General features: G+C 50.7%; 8 protein-coding genes across 8 annotated transcripts; 4 read left to right on the top strand and 4 right to left on the bottom strand.

Moving 5' to 3' along the window:
* Positions 1–525: 525 nt before the first annotated feature.
* On the top strand, positions 526–2629 carry ASPBRDRAFT_208805 (Zn(II)2Cys6 transcription factor). Its single transcript, XM_067621844.1, has 4 exons — positions 526–683; positions 800–1876; positions 1931–2137; positions 2190–2629. Exons 1-4 carry the CDS (start codon positions 578–580, stop codon positions 2315–2317), a joined length of 1518 nt encoding a protein of 505 aa, XP_067477402.1. The 5' UTR covers positions 526–577; the 3' UTR covers positions 2318–2629.
* Positions 2630–2879: 250 nt separating this feature from the next.
* ASPBRDRAFT_130309 (Gfo/Idh/MocA family protein) lies at positions 2880–4021 on the bottom strand (the record flags this gene model as incomplete). Its single annotated transcript, XM_067618219.1, has 2 exons — positions 2880–3931; positions 3985–4021. The coding sequence occupies 2 exons, from the start codon at positions 4019–4021 to the stop codon at positions 2880–2882; spliced, it is 1089 nt and encodes a 362-aa protein (XP_067477401.1).
* A 270-nt stretch (positions 4022–4291) lies between these two features.
* ASPBRDRAFT_208803 (Gfo/Idh/MocA family protein) lies at positions 4292–6885 on the top strand. Its single transcript, XM_067621843.1, has 2 exons — positions 4292–4792; positions 5983–6885. The coding sequence occupies exons 1-2, from the start codon at positions 4457–4459 to the stop codon at positions 6625–6627; spliced, it is 981 nt and encodes a 326-aa protein (XP_067477400.1). The 5' UTR covers positions 4292–4456; the 3' UTR covers positions 6628–6885.
* On the bottom strand, positions 6717–7861 carry ASPBRDRAFT_678829 (alpha/beta hydrolase; the record flags this gene model as incomplete). The annotated part of the gene is made up of 3 exons (XM_067628973.1): positions 6717–7286; positions 7338–7543; positions 7596–7861. The coding sequence occupies 3 exons, from the start codon at positions 7859–7861 to the stop codon at positions 6805–6807; spliced, it is 954 nt and encodes a 317-aa protein (XP_067477399.1). The 3' UTR covers positions 6717–6804.
* Positions 7862–8392: 531 nt separating this feature from the next.
* On the top strand, positions 8393–9007 carry ASPBRDRAFT_129961 (uncharacterized protein; the record flags this gene model as incomplete). The annotated part of the gene is made up of 4 exons (XM_067618181.1): positions 8393–8490; positions 8549–8658; positions 8712–8848; positions 8909–9007. Coding segments are annotated over 4 exons (444 nt in total), but the record flags the coding sequence as incomplete, so codon positions are not given.
* Positions 9008–9427: 420 nt separating this feature from the next.
* Positions 9428–10482, bottom strand: ASPBRDRAFT_129856 (uncharacterized protein; the record flags this gene model as incomplete). Its single annotated transcript, XM_067618171.1, has 2 exons — positions 9428–10138; positions 10225–10482. The coding sequence occupies 2 exons, from the start codon at positions 10480–10482 to the stop codon at positions 9428–9430; spliced, it is 969 nt and encodes a 322-aa protein (XP_067477397.1).
* A 378-nt stretch (positions 10483–10860) lies between these two features.
* On the top strand, positions 10861–12582 carry ASPBRDRAFT_67136 (uncharacterized protein; the record flags this gene model as incomplete). Its single annotated transcript, XM_067628847.1, has 1 exon — positions 10861–12582. The coding sequence occupies one exon, from the start codon at positions 10861–10863 to the stop codon at positions 12580–12582; it is 1722 nt and encodes a 573-aa protein (XP_067477396.1).
* Positions 12583–13090: 508 nt separating this feature from the next.
* Positions 13091–14705, bottom strand: ASPBRDRAFT_56864 (uncharacterized protein; the record flags this gene model as incomplete). Its single annotated transcript, XM_067627646.1, has 6 exons — positions 13091–13705; positions 13761–14126; positions 14182–14243; positions 14300–14451; positions 14509–14605; positions 14663–14705. The coding sequence occupies 6 exons, from the start codon at positions 14703–14705 to the stop codon at positions 13091–13093; spliced, it is 1335 nt and encodes a 444-aa protein (XP_067477395.1).
* Between the last annotated feature and the right edge of the window lie 1509 nt (positions 14706–16214).

Below are 16214 nucleotides of genomic sequence, written 5' to 3'. Positions count from 1 at the left end.
CTGCTGTTGGGGATTTTAGATCTCCAATGCTTGTATTTTACATATTCTCTGTGACCTATGCGGAGGGTCCAGAGTTCTTGATATTGTATTTGGTATGTTCCCTATAAACAAGATCTTTATTCCCCCAAAACTCGCCTTCTGTGTACTTGCAGCAGTCTTTTAATGTCGGATGTGAGACGTTGCACTGCAGAGCCCGTTAGTACGGTGTCAGGTCGCCATCGGAGGACATTAGGCCGATGAAAACTAAACGGGATTGGGTGGATCTTTACAAGGTATCGGAATGCTGAGTACTTTGGCAAACATCCAGCCGATAGATGACTTTCTGACGGCAAATATAGAATACACTTTCCAGGAACAGTGACCCTTCTCTCCACATTTGTGGATTATACTTATTCTTACGTTGGGTACGGTTACGTGCCATCACGGCTAGATCCGTGGAGGCGACCGAGCCCCCGCCCACAGGCATACATTTGCTTGTGTTTTCTTTTTCCTCTCGTCCTCACTCCATCTCTTGTGAAAAATCATCGGCCAATCTACGAAACAAGCGAATCCGGGAACAGACGTCTGACCTTGGCGGATGTGGTCGAATTTCGAAGCAAATTCACTTTCATCTCCACTTCCTGGAAACCAGCCATGCCAACTGGAAGAAGAGCCCGCGGAGCGCTCAAACGTCGCAGAATCGGTCAGCGTTCCCGTCTTTCTCGAAGCTCAACACTAACCCGTGACGAATCATAGGCTGGTGAGACCCAGAAGCTACTAGCTCAACGTCTGCAGTAACGTCTTTCTTACTGACTGGAAAGTACAAACTGCCGCAATCGGCGGATCAAATGCGACGAACGCGCTCCTTGCAGTTACTGTGTTCGAAGACATCTCGATTGTCATCCGACCGAGTTTATCGTGCAGGAGCGATGGTCCTATCGACCAGCCACAACTGCAGCAGATGGAGAACCAAGCCCTCCAGTCACGGCGGCAGAGGATCCAAAATCACAGGAACAAGCATCGCAGGGCCTCCGGGTTCCAGATTCAACATATGAAGCGTTTCAGCGAGCCTTTAGCGTCGACCAGCACTCGACCTCGCCTCGTCTGCCCTCGATCGTTGCCTCCGATGATATCTTGACAGAGGAGACAGGCGGTCTTCTCAGAGTCTATCAGAAAGGCATTGGGACCTGGATGGATATTTTTGACCGTTCACATACTTACGAGAACGAGGTAGTGAGATATTCTCTGTCTTCACCGCTTCTCATGCACGCAGTCTGCGCGCTCGCCGCGAAGCAAATGAGTCTGATCCAAAACAAGTTCCTCTGGGAACCTGTCTCTTCTCGTTTCTATGGCCAGAGCCTCAATCTACTGATCAAAGAGCTTACCAAACAGAGTGCCGACCGCCAGATTCTACTGGCCGTGACGATTCTATTAGGCAGCTACGAACTGCTCGCACAGCCGGGCATTGACTATCAGAGACATTTGTACGGTGCACATACCCTAATTACAACCCACAATATTGGAGAAGAAGGTAATGCCTTTGAGAAAGCCAGCTTTTGGATCTACGCACGGCAGGATGTTGCCTTGGCGCTGGTAAATGAGCGCCCGACGTTGACGCCCCCGGACAAGTGGCCGGTGCCTCCCGCGAATGCAACCCCTGTGGAGGACTGTTTCGGCAACAAAATTCTATGGCTCTTGGCAAAGGTGATTGAAGCACGATTTGCTGCAACAAGCGAGCAGTGGTCCCTAGCGGAGCGGCAAGACTTTGAAAGTCTCGTGTTAGAGATTGATACCTGCTGGGCTGATCTACCGCCTCACGTCCGCGGAGTTCCCATGAAGCATGCTGTCTGCGAGGATGAAGGGTTACCAAGTGTTTGGTTCTGTGTACCTTCGGCATGTAAGTCTGGTGAATTCTGTTAATATTAATGTTGCTATTGGCTAATAAGGACAGCCGCTGCGAGTCTTTACTATCATATGGCGAAGATTCTAGCCTATGAATGCCTTCTGCAGAAGCTGCGCGTATCTCTGCCAATAGCGACACAGACTGATGAGTTCATGGGGCTGATACGTAGTCATTCCCGTGCGATCGCGTCGATTTGTCTCTCTGCGGACCTGGCAGATGGTGCACTAGTTGTGGCTGTGAATCCTGTCTTCTATGGTGTGTGGCAAATTCTCCATGTCCGACTGGTGCTCTAGCTGACACCTCGCAGCGGCAAAATATATCCCTTCACTAGCACTGAAGACTCGGCTGTGGGGTGTTCTTGATCACATTGAAACTCGCCTGGGTTTCTACACGAGGGACAGACAGACTCAACTTCAGCGTGAATTGAGGAAATAGGATCCAGCTTGAGGAGGGAAGCGGGTGCGATGTATTGACTGCAATATCGCATTGGAGCAGACAGCCGTTTTGCCTCATCTGTGCATCAATACATTTGCCTTGCCTAATCCTGGGTAGAGGTTAAAGCGATCTGAGACGTACAACCTTCCGATGAGGGAGATTCCAATTGCTCCTGGAATGTAGCTGAGGTGTGTTATATTACTCTGGGGGTAGTAAGAAGTTCTCTCGTCGGACATAACAGCTTTAATATAGATGGGTTCTTTTACTATATCGTAAGCAATAACTCTCTCGCAATCTTACGGTGAATTAAAGACCTACGTTGCAAATATTGTGAAATACGGTAGACGTAGATTGAGCTGGTGAGATTTTATAAACCTCTACTGTCATAGTTATAGTTATAGCAAGTAATACTGTTGATATTATCAACTAACCAGTTGATGATGCTTAGCCGCTCAATGATATTTATTAGGCCCATGTACATCATTCTCCTTGCATATACGCTTTAAGATAGGAAGTAGAGTGAACGACGCAAACCCATGACGGTTCAACAAAGCCCAACAGGCTAATCGACAGGATACCGCGTCCCTCCTTGCCGCCGGATCTCATCCATGATTTCCATCACCCGGAGTGTCTCAGACTGGGGCACGATCGAGCTCTCCAGTCGTCCGTTGAGTACATCCAAAGCGATGTTATCTGCCTGATACTGAAACCCGCGTCCCAGGACCGGAAAGTCGTACCTCTTGCCCGGGCCGCGAGTAACATTGGCCCCCGATTCTCCTCCGAAGGGTGGATAGACGGTGAAAGCAGTTGGAGCCGAGGCGCAAGACCCATGCACCTCCACAGACCCAGCAGTGCCATGGATGCGAGCGAGCAGGTCGGGGTTGCCGTTGGCCACGGTAGTGGATGTGACGATCCCTTGTCTGCCTGTGGATGGGTATTGGAGAATGGCACTGGTGGTGAGCTCAATATCCTCCCAGTGAGTTTGCGCCGCTAGGATATTCGGCTTCGTCCGGTTTGGTGCCAGTTCAGGGTCGTCAAGGCTAAGCATCACCCACGTCAGGGAGTAGATGCCCATGTCGAGTAAAGAGCCCGCTCCCATCGCATTTTGCCGGTAATACTTGTCCAACGGCAGGTTCGGGATGTCGATCTCGGATCCAAAGTCTGACGTGGCGCGGAAGATCTCGCCGATGGCCTTTTCTTGATGGAGGATCCGCTGAAGCTCGAGAGTCAGTGGTCGATGGCGCAGCCACATGGCCTCGGCAATGAAGACTCCCTTCTGTCTGGCTGCCTCGAAGACCTCTCTAGCCTGGCGTGCATTGAGGGTGAAGGGTTTCTCGCAAAGCACATGCTTCCCCGCTGCAATCGCGTCCAAGCAATTCTGCTTGTGGAAGGCGTGCGGCGTTCCAATATAGACGATGTCGACGTCCGGGTCCCGGTAGACTTCCTCGTAGCTACCATAGATTTTGGGTGTCTCTTCGGGGCAGTACTGCTGCGCAAATGATCTCCCTCTGTTCACGTCCGAGGTTCCGATGGCTTGTACAATATGGCGAACTTTGGCATCTGGCCGAGATAGGACCAGATCGGCCACGTACCAGGAAGCGATTTTGCCCGTGGCTGTCGCGAATTAGTTACCATCGTTTTGTAATATCAGAAATAAGGGTTCTCACTCAGGATGCCCCAGCGGATGGATGGAAGTACCGACATGATGCTTGGGATAGACAGGGTTACAACCATAAATCTCGGCCTGTTGCAAGGGAGGTATCTAGGAGGTATTCAGGAGATGTCCACGTACCATTAAGTGCAGATATTTTGATAAATGCAAAACAGTGAGACTAGACCCCGCATCGGATTTATCAGTTCGAGCTCAACCCCCGCATCGGAATTCGTTATCCGGACCGGAGATGGCACCGTAGAAGCCGATAGTAGAAAATGCACAGCGCTTTTCGAGACGGATTCTTATACAGAAGGGTTTAAAATCATAATAGCCTGTATATCGTCGACTTTTGGACGGTGCCTGAGGTAGACCTATAAACCGTTCGACATGCCCTACTTATGACCGTGACAATCCATGATCGCGTGCCGCTGTCTATACCATTTTCCGAATTGCCTCCTCCTGAGTGAGAATCCCCTATAATCGTCATGGGCTCCAGTCAGCGTGACATCCTCAACGTTGGTGTCGTGGGTCTCGGTCGCATGGGCAATCGTCATGCATCCAACTTCCTGCGATTCGTTCCACGCGCGAGACTCCTCTGTGTCTGCACCCCAGCCCCTGCAGAGTTAAAATGGGCCAACCAGCATCTTGTGCCTTATGGAGTCCAGATCTATGCATCGTTTGAGGAGATAATCGCCGTCAAGGATTTGGAAGCCGTGGTTATCGCGTCCAGCACGGCCTTGCATGTACCGCAGAACCTGGCCGCATTGGATCGTGGCCTCCATGTGCTTTGCGAAAAGCCCATCTCCACGTCAGTGGCGGAGGTACGTCACAATATGACGTGAAGTATTGGCAGCATGACCGCTAGCTAACGATTTATAACATGGCTCAGCTCTCGCAAATCATGACACGCCTGCAAGATCAATCCACCACGTCGTCTTTGTTACAGGAGAGTTTGAGGACAGGCACGAGGGTCAACTTTGACCGAGATGGGAAGCGGATACTGTCATGAAGCTTTAGATACCTACGAGAGCTTAGAGATACTGTGTATATGTGTGTCCGAATGAATGAATAACTAAGTGAGCGAGTGAGTGTGTTTCCTTTCCGCTTGATTCAGCGCCGAAGTTGGATCCTGGACCACTAGGCTGGGTACGGAAATCAACTTCCGAGGCGATATACGGACTACTGTGCAGCAGTTGTAAACACTGTACATGACTTGAACTTACCGTGATAGAGCTAAGCTTTCTTGTTTCTGATACAAGTCTGGGGGATGACAGTTGAGCGGCGAAATCGAAATTGAAAGAGAATTGCTTATTCTACAAGAAACTTGGGTTGACAATAGCTTATGCGCTCATATACTCCCATCAGGTGGACCGGATGTCTAGCTGAGACTCGTGATGCTTCTTATTCCGCGCATCGACTTCTTCAGATAGGGCTAGCGGTCCTCCTACTAGGGTTGGCCACAAAAAGAACCGGTAGAGCTTTTGCCCAAACGAAAGCCCTCCACTGTTCCCTCCGCTGCCAAGTACGTTGACGAGCCGGGGATAACGCGCACATTGTGGTGAGATGTCCGATGGGCTTATCTCCGGCCACTACACGATACGCCACGGGGTACCTCTGCCGGTTATATGGGGGGTAAAGAGTGCTCACTTTCGTCAAGAATCAATCTCGGGACAAACGGATCATTTCCTGATCAGTTGTAGTTAGCTAACACATTGTACATCATATAATGGATAGCATGTCTGGCCTGCAAAGTAGGTCTCTCAAGTGGAGTAATCAATAAGTATCCCAAATCACATCCCATCTCTCCTTCAATAGCAGCGCTGCAAATCAAGCAAACATGCTTAGCACCATGTGACACAACATGCATGAGGCAGTCAGCCGCGCAGCAATCGATCTTCTCAAATGATAACATTCAAGGAACTGATCTCCAGGACATGGTTAACAGCCTACAAAGACATAATACACCAAGTTAGTATCATTTTTATGTCACCAGTGCTAATTCACCTGCTAGATTGAGCAGCTTCCTGTTGAACCAAAACCGTGCACGCGCCGAGGCCTACTCCGCTCCAACCCCCCACCCTTTCTCTGTGGGCATTACTTGACCATGATGAACTACCAAAAGCCTCCTTTCGAACCCTTGCAGTTCGTCCCCACAAGAGACAAGGAGACAACATTGAACCTCCCTATTCGTGCAGTCGATGTCGTCGCCCATGACCCCCTCGACAATGGAGGCAATCATTGGTGCTTCTATCTCAATGTGACGGACACCACTTCGGTGCAGATTGACATGACTCCCTCCTACGATGTTCCTGGTATCACAAACCCCACCGGCAGCAAGGGTATTATGATCGTTAGCTATTTAGAGCACGCCGACTCGATTTCGACAACGGCACAGAAAGTCGTGCGAATTAAAGCTCGTCCAGACTGCAAGGCGGGAGATTTCGTCGACGTAATACTAGACCAAAAGCGCCATCAATATGAGTTCAATTCGGCAGGTGAGGGCTGCAGGTTTTGGACGACCCAGCAAATCGATCTTTTTCAGAGATCGGGATTCCTTGTGGACCCTGACCAAGTTGCTGCTGCGAAAAACGCCATTCTTATGAAGTGGCCCAGTGGAGTCGGGTATCCTCTTGTGGTTGGCACCTTTTATCACTGAGTGGCTGTTCATGTGGGATGTTATGAGATGTCGAGCAAATTGGTATGAAGGCAGGAACATGCAATAGACCCACTCTGGATTAATCTTGCGTTAGACGTTATAATGCACTAGGGTGTCACTGGATCATGGCAACATTTATTCACTGCTTTCCGATGATTCGCACGGGCGATGAGCTAATCATGCCGACGGAAGAAGAGCAGTACGTAACTTCAACGCAGCAAAATCCATTATTGCTCGAGCAGTAGGCGAGTCCCGAATGGCTTTCAAAAGTACGAAAGCGTGCATCTGTCCTTCAGCTCTGATCATGGCTGCAACAACCCCTGCTTTCTGGAGCCTCTGACCAAATGCCAATCCTTCGTCAAGCAGCGGGTCCACAGCTGAGAGAACGACAGTTGTTGGCGGGAATCTAGACAAGACATCATCCGAGAGAAAGGACAGCGGGGATGCCAGCGCCGTCTCTCTGTCTTTATTCTCTGGTAGAAAGGCATCGATCGCCCAATTCATCGTATCCGCCGGCAGAAATGGCCCGTCATTAAATCTTTCGTAGGATTCCAACTTCTTCTGTGTCTCCGTGACTGGGTAGAATAGGACTATGTGGGCGATTTCTGTCGGTAGACTTCGTTCCAGAGACATCTGCATCAAGGCGATGGCCATATGTCCTAAAGGTGGTCAGTAGTCATCAGGAGAAGGCAGAGAGAAGGACAATATACCTCCGACACTGTCACCAGCGAGAGCGATTGGCTGGACTACGAGGTTATGCTCAGTTCCATGGCGGACCATATAGTCGAGTACTTCGTAAGTCTGCTCGAACTGAAAGGGAAATTGTTTGTCTGGTGCGGGTGTGTAGCATGGGAACACTATCGCAGCACCGGTTCGTCGAGCGAGATCTTCTAACAACGGTGCGTACGACGCGGGGCTTTGACTGAGTCAGTAGTATATCTTCACGCGACGAGCGAGCGATGCTTTACCTGCCAAGGACCCAGCCACCACCATGAGTGTAGTAAATCATATGGAGCTGCTTCGTGGCTAGGGACCTGGGCCTGACTATCGTCACACTTGTTGGACCGCATTTCCCGGGGACCTCAAATGATTCGGTCAGAATATCTGGCGCTGCTTCGTGCTTCTGCAGTACTTCCAGAGCCTCGCGGCCCTTCACGACCCCTAACTGGTGAGGAGTAGGCTCGTTAGCGATTGCGGCGGCAAACGCGGAATTGTACGGGTCGAGATGATGCATTGGTAGGAAAGTAAGGGGCTAGCAGGAAGGCTGTTGAGATAGCGAGAATATGTTCCTAGGACAAATTGAATTGCAGATATTTCCACGAGAGGTTTTGGTACTGAAAATAATAGCTTTTATTCCTGATCTAAAAGCGGTGATATACACCATAGCATTCAGAGCTGGGTGCACAAGGCGTCGAAACAAGGTCCTCTGATCCCAAACCCGGCTTCCTTTACAGACAGGACGGACATAAGCTTTCTATCCCATGCTTTAAGCAGCGACATTGCCATGGTAGGCTATACGCTTGACGTCATCCTGATTGTTAAAAACCGGACAATCATCAAAATTAGTAGCCAGACAGAGCCAGGCTTTGGTATGATACTTTGCATGTCAACCCGTTCGCGCCTTGAAGTTGCGAATAGTGTTACCTTGTCTGCAGGGGGTCATTTTAGGAACGCGGCCTTCTCACGGCGTAGCGAATATGGTATGGCGAGACTTTGCTCTCCCAGTCACGGATCGTTGCCAGGCAAGCAGTTACACTGATGCCTCCTCACGGCGTCTGAAGAGGTTGCTGCGAAATGGGTAAAGGACGTCAAAGCGAATTTCGGCACAAGTGAGAGTGTCAGGTTCGCTTCTGTGGGTTACTGGTGAGTGCTATACCTGCACATAACCCGGACCTATAGAGAATGACGTGCCTGCCATTAGTTGGGGCGCCCGATTTGTTTGCCAGCAGTTGTCTGCTGAGGGGATATGCAAAGTCGGAGCTATCGCCCACCCTTCTTTCTTGAAGGAGAGTGATATCTTCAAAGTGAAGGGTCTGTAAGCGATGAATATGCGGTCTTCTTCGTTCGTGCTAATCAATTCGCAGAACCTATATTTTTCTCAGTGCCTGCTACAGATAAACTGTTTGAGCCCACAGAGCGAAACAGGACAGTTGAGATCCTGGCAGAGAAAAACAAACAGTTCAACATGCAGATCTTTGCGAAAGTGGGACATGGGTTCGCGGTAATTGAGTCCCTCTGTTTTTGCGCTGGAAGTGATGTGCTAATAACCTTGTGTGTGTAGTCACGCGGCCGTCTCACTGATCCGTATGAGAGGTGGGCCAAAGAGCAGAGTTTCAAGAGTTTTGTTGAGTGGTTCGATTTCTGGCTCCCCAAACTGTAAATCTGCAGCATGCAACTAGCAGATTCCTGGACTAAAATACTCGTAGATGCGAAATGCCGGAAGAGAGGTGGGCCAAAATTGAAGACCGAGCTGCCGATATATTGGTTTCGAGCTCGCCGGGGGTATGGACCAGCAATTGCTCATTATCTTCGGCCAAAATTTGAGCCCTTGTTATCTTCACATTGCCAGGTCTTATCAGGGGGCTGGCAATATGGCTCTAGAAACATGGCAACCCCTTTGCAAGAGAAAAAATTACAATGATTATCACTACAAGTCCATAGGGTAATGTGCTCCCGGAACTGGGTAAGGAAAGTCTAAAAATCAGCATTGTCGCTGCCTGTATTTGTGTAGAAGACACGCAAACAAGTGCCCGAAAAATGGCAAGGTTTTATGAATAGAAGCTAGCTAATCTTCCGGCATCTATTTTGGTAATTGTGTACCCATAGTAGTTGTTCTGCTCTTCGCCGCTAGCAGTTGCACCAGAACCGAGTCTCTCTCCTCAATCAGATCCCGCCAGTCAGTGGCCCCCAACCCCTTCTTGACACTATCCTTCAGTGCAGATAACCTTTCGTCACTCCAGTCAAACCTATGCTTGAATATATCATCCTCCCAAGCTCGAATGGACGGCCCCAACCGTTCAAGTCGCTGCACAAACCCGTCCGGTCCGCCTCCTCCGCCAAGCGCATTAGTAGCAATGGGACCCGTGAGGGCCCAGCGAAGGCCAGGCCCTTGAGTCACAGCCAAATCCAGGTCTTGCGCCGAGACAATGCCCCTGCTAATGAGACTGTATGCTTCGTTGTTGATCGCGGCCTGAAGACGGTTCGATACAAACCCTGGGACCTCCTGATGCAGCAGAATGGGTCTTTTCCCGAGTGATTGGTAGAAACTCATCGCCGCCGAGATGGTTTTTTCACTGGTTCCGGGATGAGGCACGACTTCAACCAAAGGGATCAAATGCGGCGGATTAAATGGGTGCCCGATGAGTATGCGGCTTGGGTCCTGTGTGCAGTCCTGGATGAATGCTGAGGAGGGTAGACCGGAGGAAGACGAGGCAATCAGAACACCCGGTCTGGTGTGCTCATCAAGTGTCTTCATTAATCCTCTTTTGAATTGTTCGCGTTCGGGTCCGTTCTATAGAGAGGTCAAAGTCAGTGAGTGGCTCTGATTCTGCGTGCTGTATACACAATTGCACACGTTTCTGTGCAAAACAGACGTACCTCTTGAACAAAGTCGGCTTCACTTAATCTCGGCACAATGTCGCTAACGAACTCATAGTTGGTGGCGAGCTGCTCGAAGTCTCCATATGCTTCGAAGAACGGCCTGGCTTGTTTCAGGTAGCGCTCGAGGGCATCCTTGGCTCCCTCTGCCGGATCAGAGACAATCACCTTCAGGCCCTTGGAGAGGAACAGAGTGGCCCATCCCATGCCAATCACGCCACAGCCAACAATGGCAACGGTACGTATCTCTTGTGGCATCTTGTTAAACGTTCTGGTGTGACCGTAGAATGTCGTCTGGCTATGCCCCGAAAACGTGGGGTATGCCAGAGCATATCAATCAACCTTTTGTAATACCCCATGTTTTCCGAGCCGGAAACTCCCAGAAACCGCTTTGATGAGGTATACTTCCGTGCCCGGCAGGCGTTGGTTTGCCGTGAACCTTGCGGGGGAAGTCCGGGGATGCGATGCCGAAGGTGCCACAGCGACGATCGAGCATCGCACATTCAGCCGAGGTCGGATTTAGACTGCTTTGCCCGCACGCTTATCACATCAGAGATGGTCTTGTATCTAGTCACAGCACAGTCAAGCGACTTCTTTCAATTTTAAAAAATTGACTTGAATGTGCAAATTGACCTCATGGCCTCAAACACTCCAACACAAGCCCCCCTAGACAGCTACGGTGCTGGGACAGTTGTCGATACGGAATTCCTGCCACTCCCAGCAGAATGCCGTAGACTGTTGCGCGTCTTCGCCTCCAGGACTCCTGGATTCACCCAAGATGAAGCGCTACTAGATGGTGTCGTCTTTCACGGTGACGATTTGCCATGTATCCCCGGACCCATCAAATCTCAAGCCGTCACAGCAGTTCTCCATGCGATGGTCGGCATTGTTGGCTTGGAGATCCTTCACCTCCGCGGCATCACCACCAGTACCACTACCCATGTTGACACCAACCACGCTGGATTATACCCAGCCACTGCCGCGCTGGTCAATATCGATGGAGCCACGGGTCCAGCTGTGATCAAGTTACCGACCGTGCCGCAGTGGGATAAAGACCGCGCTTCCAACTCTCCGCTGGTGTATCGTGCGACGGCGATATACGAGACGGCCGACAAGGGCGTCTGGTTCCAGCTTCACGGCTCGCTCGATTCGTGGAAGATGCTGGCCCTTCTCGGCATTGGCAAGGATCTCGATGCCGTGATCCGCACCAACGATGCTGCGTATGCACTCATCCAGGAGCGCGTCCGCACCTATCGTGCGCGGGAAATTGAACTGCTTATGGTGGAGAAGGGTCTCTCGGGGTCTATCGTCTTTTCGCCTGAGGAGTGGCGGAGGACTGAGATGGGTCGGTCTCTGTCAAGGCACCCGCTCATCAACTATCGGCAGCAGACTCAGTGTCCAAGACTGGAGCCCCCACCCTGTCCTGAGACGAATGACAGACGACCCCTGGCAGGGATTAAGGTTGTCGAACTGGTTCGCATCATCGCAGGATCGGCTGCCGGTGCCGCCCTAGCCTCGATGGGTGCCGAGGTCATCCGGGTCAACTCGTCGAAACTCAAGGACTACACTCCGGCGCAACCTTCCTCTCTCATGGCGGGGAAGACCACAATCGATCTAAATCTGGAGGACCCCGCTGACCACGAGAAGCTACTGCAGCTCTTCGAGCAAGCCGACGTCATCCTGCAGGGCTACCGTCTGGGCTCCCTCGAGCGCCGCGGGTTTGGGTTGCAAGCCGCACTGGAGATGGCTAACAAGCGAGGAAAGGGTATCATCTACGTGGACGAGAACTGCTACGGACCCGATGGATACTATGCAGAGCGACCAGGGTGGCAGCAAGTCGCGGATGCGGCAGCAGGATCATCCTATGTCATGGGCCAGTCGTTCGGTTGTCCGCCAGATCAAGGCGTGCTGCCCAGCCTGCCTATATCAGACATGTCGACGGGGATTTTGACTGCTCTGACCATCATGTGCGCCATTCGCGACCGCATGAAGTTCGGAGGGTCGTACCATGGCCACGCCTCACTTGTCGCTTATAACATGGCCACACTGGATCCTGAGGTCCGATTGTATCAACGGGAAGTTGTTCAGAAGATCAACGACAAGTACCGATTTCCTGAGTGGTCCAGTGATGCACATGTCGCCCCGCTGTACTATTCTATCCTGGATGCGTGGGATAAGCACAGCGATCTGATCAAGGATGAGAAGTACTATGTGCACTTCTCGGATTCTGTCTTTGGCAATGACCTGCGAGTTCTGGCTCCGGTTGTGCAGTATGCTGAACAGGAGTACTCCCCTAGGTGGGATAGTTCTCCTGTGCCCTTTTGTCATCATCAGTTCAGGTTGTTCTCGCAGGTGTAATTAAGGTAGCTCAAATAGGAAGACCTAGGTTAGATAACGCTGAAGATGTAAAGAAGATAAAAATATATCTATTTGACTTCTGTATTGTGACTGGTGTCATACATCTTGCGTTGAGATAGAATAACTGGATATTATGCATTGTAAATGCCGCAGACTGCAAGAGTCTATTTGATCGAGTGATCATGCGGCGTTTGGCGCTTCAATATTAGCCACCGAATGCCTGAACCTACTAGCTACATATTTCAAGACCATCTCAATTTTATTGTATGACTTCGCTTTGCTTTTGTCGTTTTAGTTATGGCTTAGCTGCGATGACGACTCTCCCTACGCCGCAGCATGCGTTGTCTTATGTGTTTTACTGCGAGTTCGGTGGCCATATTCTTTGCTCCAAACGGTAAAGCACCTGCATAGATAGCATCTAATTAATGGGACCGATCAGGTATAAGAAATAAAGATTGGATTGAATGAATTGAATTGTCCATCGCTCATCTCCAGGAAAAATCATATATCATACCTTCGCCCCATGAGAACTGCTACTCATCTGCTTATGCATCCTCTTTAGCACCTCCTGCACGTCATCATTCATATCATGAAACCACAACCAATTAAACCGCCCTTTCTGCAAGCGAGGCAGGATCTTCTCCATATCGGCCCCCGCTTCCTCATGCTGGAAGAAGATCATGCGGCCCACCTCGGCCGCCTGCTCCAGCTGCTTCTGGGCCCGGGGACGCCGTACGGAGTCATACGCCGTCAGACCTGCGCGGATTGCAGGCACCTGCCTTGCGCCGCGCTCGGGGAGCTTAGCCAGCTCTGCAAGCACATTCGAAAGCACCAACGCATCTTCTAAGCCCTGCGCCGCGCCCGCTGCCTGGAAGGGTAGAGACGCGTGAGCGCTATCGCCGACGAGGACCACGCGATCGCGGAAGTATGTCCCCGTGTGAAGATGGTGAAAGAAGCCCCATTTGACCGGCTTGGCTTTTTGGAGGAGTTGGCGGAAACTGTCGTCGATGCGAGGGTCTTCGAAATCGGCCATCATGGCTTCGTGGGTGATTCTCTCGGTGACGGCGTCTTTTAGTTTCCATGCGGAGGAGGAGTCGGCGACGCAGAGGAGGAAGTTGAATTCCTGCCGCAAGTTAGCATGTTGAACTCGTACTATGGTGTAAGGGTTAACTACTCACCTCACCGCCGCTGATGCGATACGTTACAGCGCTCCGCTTGTGTCCAAAGTAGAATTTGGCCACATCTGTGAGGTCACCAAGGATCTCGTAGGCTTCGGACATTGGGATCACGGCTCGGTAGCAGTAAGCACCGGCGTACACGGGCGCCACTTGGCTTGGGTAGAGGTCCTTCAGCACATGCTCTCGCACCGTGCTCTTGATACCATCGGCGCCGGCAAGAATACCAGCCTCGGCGGTCGTGCCGTCGGAAAACGTGAGGGTGACACCGGCCGGCCGCTGTTCGACATTCGTCAGGCGCTTGTTGAACCTCACGTTTTCGATCGGGATGAAGCTGGTCATGATGTCGAGGAGGGTTTTGCGGTGTGCCTGGAGTTGGTCAGCAGTGTCCTGTGGGTTTAAATGAGGGAAGAATATGACTGACGGATTTGCGAACGTAGTCAGGGTGGCCCCATCCGGACCTGCCACACCATGGCTGATCACGACCTGTTTATGGAGTCAGCATGAACATCTAAGAACTATTCTTCTTAACAAGAGCGTACCAAAACCCTTCTCGAGAAGCATTCCCTCGAAGAAAATATGCTGTGCGTTTTCGCCCTTGTTTCCTACGCAGACTTCTTCATAGAGGGGTCGGAAACCAGGCTCAATGAGGTCCATGGTGCGCATGCCATTAGGGGCAAATCCAATGCCAGCGCTTCATCGGTATCAGCATGAGGATCAACTCCTAGGAGAAGTGCAGGTGAAAACTCACCCTACTACAGAATACTCCTTTTCTTCCTCGTATAATGTGAAGGAGATGCCCTTTTTGTGCAGAGCCATCGCCAGCGCGAGGCCGCCGATGCCAGCACCTGTAGAGGAGTTAGTGGAGGACTTCAAGAAAGGTACGGTAATATGAGCAGGCTTACCGACGATGGCAACGTGAAAGTCATTATGAATAGTCTCAGACATGGTGGATAATTGACAATAGGTGTATTCTTGCTACTTGGTGAGAAAGAAAGTTTATAATGCAAGGACATCTCGCCATTATCTGAGTATCGCCATCTAAGCTGTGCTCTTGACTAAGGCCTGACGTCTGTCGGTTTGCACACATTCCTAGGCGCGGGGTAAGATCGGCATTGGCATGAGCCGTTATCAGTAGACGCTACATTCCCTCGGAAAACTGGGAAATAGGGAAAGCAGGGGTTACACGTGGCATCTGGGGTGTGAAAGGTCTCAGAGATCAGGGTTTGGTAATGGGGAAGCGGGCCTTTCCCCGATTGCCGGATGTCGTTCCTCGGATCAGCCGATATCTCCGCGGCCAGGTGGCTGACTGTCTTCACCTTATCGAGAGCAAATCGTGTTGAGCAATGAGCTGTCTACCCCAATGATAATCTATCTAGCTACAGGTATCAGCCGCTCTTGCGGCGTATGTTGTCGGAACTGCCTGAGTACGTCATGACAATGAACATGCAGCACAGGAAGAACCTGTTGCAGCTCAACGTGCGATTCCAGACGCATAGTTTCGAGAATGGAAATATAAATCCAGGCTCAGACAGGCTCGGAGCTAACGTAGTAGTTGGATTACCAACGAATCTGGCGAGGTAGACTCAGCAGAGGAGCTGATCCGTGCCTACATTGGGAGATGAGTTCACAGAAAGATAGCAGCTCTTTCCACCTCATCCGTGAAACAATAACATCTGAGACATAGAATAGGGTAACATAATACGTCAAGCATCACTGGCAAGACAGTGTTCAATTCATCGATTCAGAGGTTTCCTTTGACAATGCGAACGTTTAAACTAGGCAGATTGAGGATTTTCAGCGGACGCATTGTCGACTGATAGGTGATTCACACGGTGTAGCTATATAACTCGGAAATAAATTCGATATTAAGGGCCTAGACACGACATTAGTGTCTATGCGGCAATACTGACCAGTTCACTGGTGCGGGACTGGCCTTTCGTTACTATGTCACTACTATATGTCTTTCTACTAGCTTAACGTCATCACTGCCTGCCTCAACAACCCTGAAATATTCAGCGATGAGGGTGTTGAGTCATGGGGGCTGATTCCTGGGGACATCTGTATGAGTACATAGACGGTACAGACGAACATATACACATCACAGCACTCCAGAACCAACAGATCTATTATTTTGTATTAGAGCTTCTATTCCTAGTTTCACCTATCTATGGTCGCGATTGCTGGCGTCTCCTTCTTAGCTCGACACTTCGTCTTCTACTATTCTGATACTCCCGAAGACGCTGGCTGCCAATTCCTTCTTGTTCACCTTACCCATGGCATTGCGTGGTAGCATCTCCACGACCTCCACGTCCTGTGGAATCCTGTAGGCTGTGATGCGACTCTTCAAAGCACTCCTCAAATGCCTGCAGACTCAGCGGCTCGCCATCACTCCGACCCTTTTCTGAGAGCACAACCACAGTCAACGACGTTCTGGACCCAAGTCTCAGAAGGCAA

The sequence above is a fragment of the Aspergillus brasiliensis genome (genome assembly GCF_001889945.1).
Source record: "Aspergillus brasiliensis CBS 101740 unplaced genomic scaffold ASPBRscaffold_9, whole genome shotgun sequence".
Classification (NCBI taxonomy): domain Eukaryota; kingdom Fungi; phylum Ascomycota; class Eurotiomycetes; order Eurotiales; family Aspergillaceae; genus Aspergillus; species Aspergillus brasiliensis.
The sequence above is the reverse complement of the archived record's forward strand: the minus strand, read 5'-3'. Positions and strand labels throughout refer to the sequence as shown.